The 1,587-nt window shown below is 65.4% G+C and overlaps 1 protein-coding gene across 1 annotated transcript in view; it reads right to left on the bottom strand.

The window, feature by feature from the left end:
- Positions 1–1,587, bottom strand: part of LOC103900529 — a gene marked incomplete at its 5' end in the record, with an annotated part of 7,901 nt that overhangs the window by 694 nt on the left and 5,620 nt on the right. The window contains 4 exons of the mRNA XM_019472569.1: positions 45–189; positions 278–421; positions 604–711; positions 1,317–1,566. Coding sequence (XP_019328114.1) covers positions 45–189; positions 278–421; positions 604–711; positions 1,317–1,566 — 647 coding nt within the window. The remainder of the gene's footprint in view (positions 1–44; positions 190–277; positions 422–603; positions 712–1,316; positions 1,567–1,587) is intronic.

Genomic DNA, 1,587 nt, shown 5'->3' on the forward strand with positions numbered 1-1,587 from the left:
CCGCCCCGATTCCTGCCCCGGGAGGGGACGCAGGGGACACTCACGGAGCTCGTTGTTGTTGGTGATGGCGATGGCGGCACGGGCGCGGGGGCCTTGCTGCGTGAAGTGGTAGCCGAAGCGCACAACGGAAGGGCACTGCTCCAGCATGGTGGCCATCTCCATCTCCACCGTGTCGCCCAGCCGCTGGCACTGTGGGGCCGGGGTGAAACCAGGCACAGCGGGAAGTCGGGGACACCCATGTCCCCTCCCCGGGCCACCCACGGGTGCCCGTCCCTACCTGGTTGTCCACCTTGAGCTCGCTCAGGGTGGCGTTGTGGTACATGGCCTTGATGATGCTCATCATGCCGGCGCTGGTGATGAAGTTGGATTCGATGTTGAGGCTCTGCAGGGTCTTGTTCTCCATCAGCATCTCGGCCACGGCCTGCGTGTCACCTCAGGGTGTCACCTCGGGGTGTCACCCCGCCTCTGGCATGTCCTGGGCCACCGATGCCCCAGGTGACGGTGGAAAAGCCACCGTCACCTGGGCTTGCTGGTGCCCAGGATGGAGCTGGGGGCAGGGGACCGTGTCCCCTCCCTGTCTGGGGACACGGGGCTGGGACTCACGCTGGCCACGGGGTCGTTGCTGCGGGTGGCCACCAGGCTGAGCTTCTTGACGTGAGTGTTGGTTTTCATGGCCTCGCAGATGGCCTTCAGCGTGGAGATGGGAATGTCCTGCGGCAGGGGGACATGGATGTCACCAAGGGGATGGGGACATCCCTGAGGGGATGTGGGTGTCACCAAGGGGCTGCAAGTGGCGTCAAGGGGGTGGAGATGTCTCCAAGGGCACAGGGGCATCCCCGAGAGGGTGCTGGATGTCACACGAGGGATGTAAATGGCACTGAAGGGATGTGGGATGTCACCACGGGGACACGGATGCCCCTGGGTGAGGACCAGCACCCTGGGGTGCCCTGGAGCCACTCCAGGATGGGGACAGACACCCCAGGGATGCCCCAAGACAGGGACAACCCTGCAGGGACACCCCGGGACAGCGAGCAGCACCTTGGGACAAGGGTGACCAAGCCTCATGGGGACACCCCAGGGTAGGACCCATCACCCTGGCACCATCCTGGGCAGGGAGCAGCACCCAGGGACACCCTGGGGACGCTGTGGGGGCCACAGTGATGCCCCAGCATGGCGACCAGTACCTTGGGGTGCCCTGGAGACACCCTGGGATAGGGACCAGCCCCACGGGGACACCCCAGGATGGGGATTGGCACCCCAGGACCGGGACTAGCACCTTGGGGACACCCTGGGGACACCGCCACCGGGTCCCTCACCTTGATGTTGTTGAGGTTGACGTCCTCCAGAGCCCCGTCGTTGGCCTGGATCTGCCGCAGCGTCTCCTCCACGTTGGTGGGATTCGGGGGCTCATCCGGCACCGGCTTGTATGTGTCGGGCTTCACCACGCCTGGGGCACACACGCGTGTGTGCAGGGACATGCGTGACCGTGCACAGGGATACGGTCTCGTGGGGACACGTGTGTTTGCATGCGTGCATGGGGTCACCATGGGGAGTCCCAGAGGGGTTCTGGTCCCCAAATCCCCCCCC

Source organism: Aptenodytes forsteri, unplaced genomic scaffold (assembly GCF_000699145.1).
Source record: "Aptenodytes forsteri isolate BGI_AS27 unplaced genomic scaffold, ASM69914v1 Scaffold276, whole genome shotgun sequence".
Lineage (NCBI taxonomy): Eukaryota > Metazoa > Chordata > Aves > Sphenisciformes > Spheniscidae > Aptenodytes > Aptenodytes forsteri.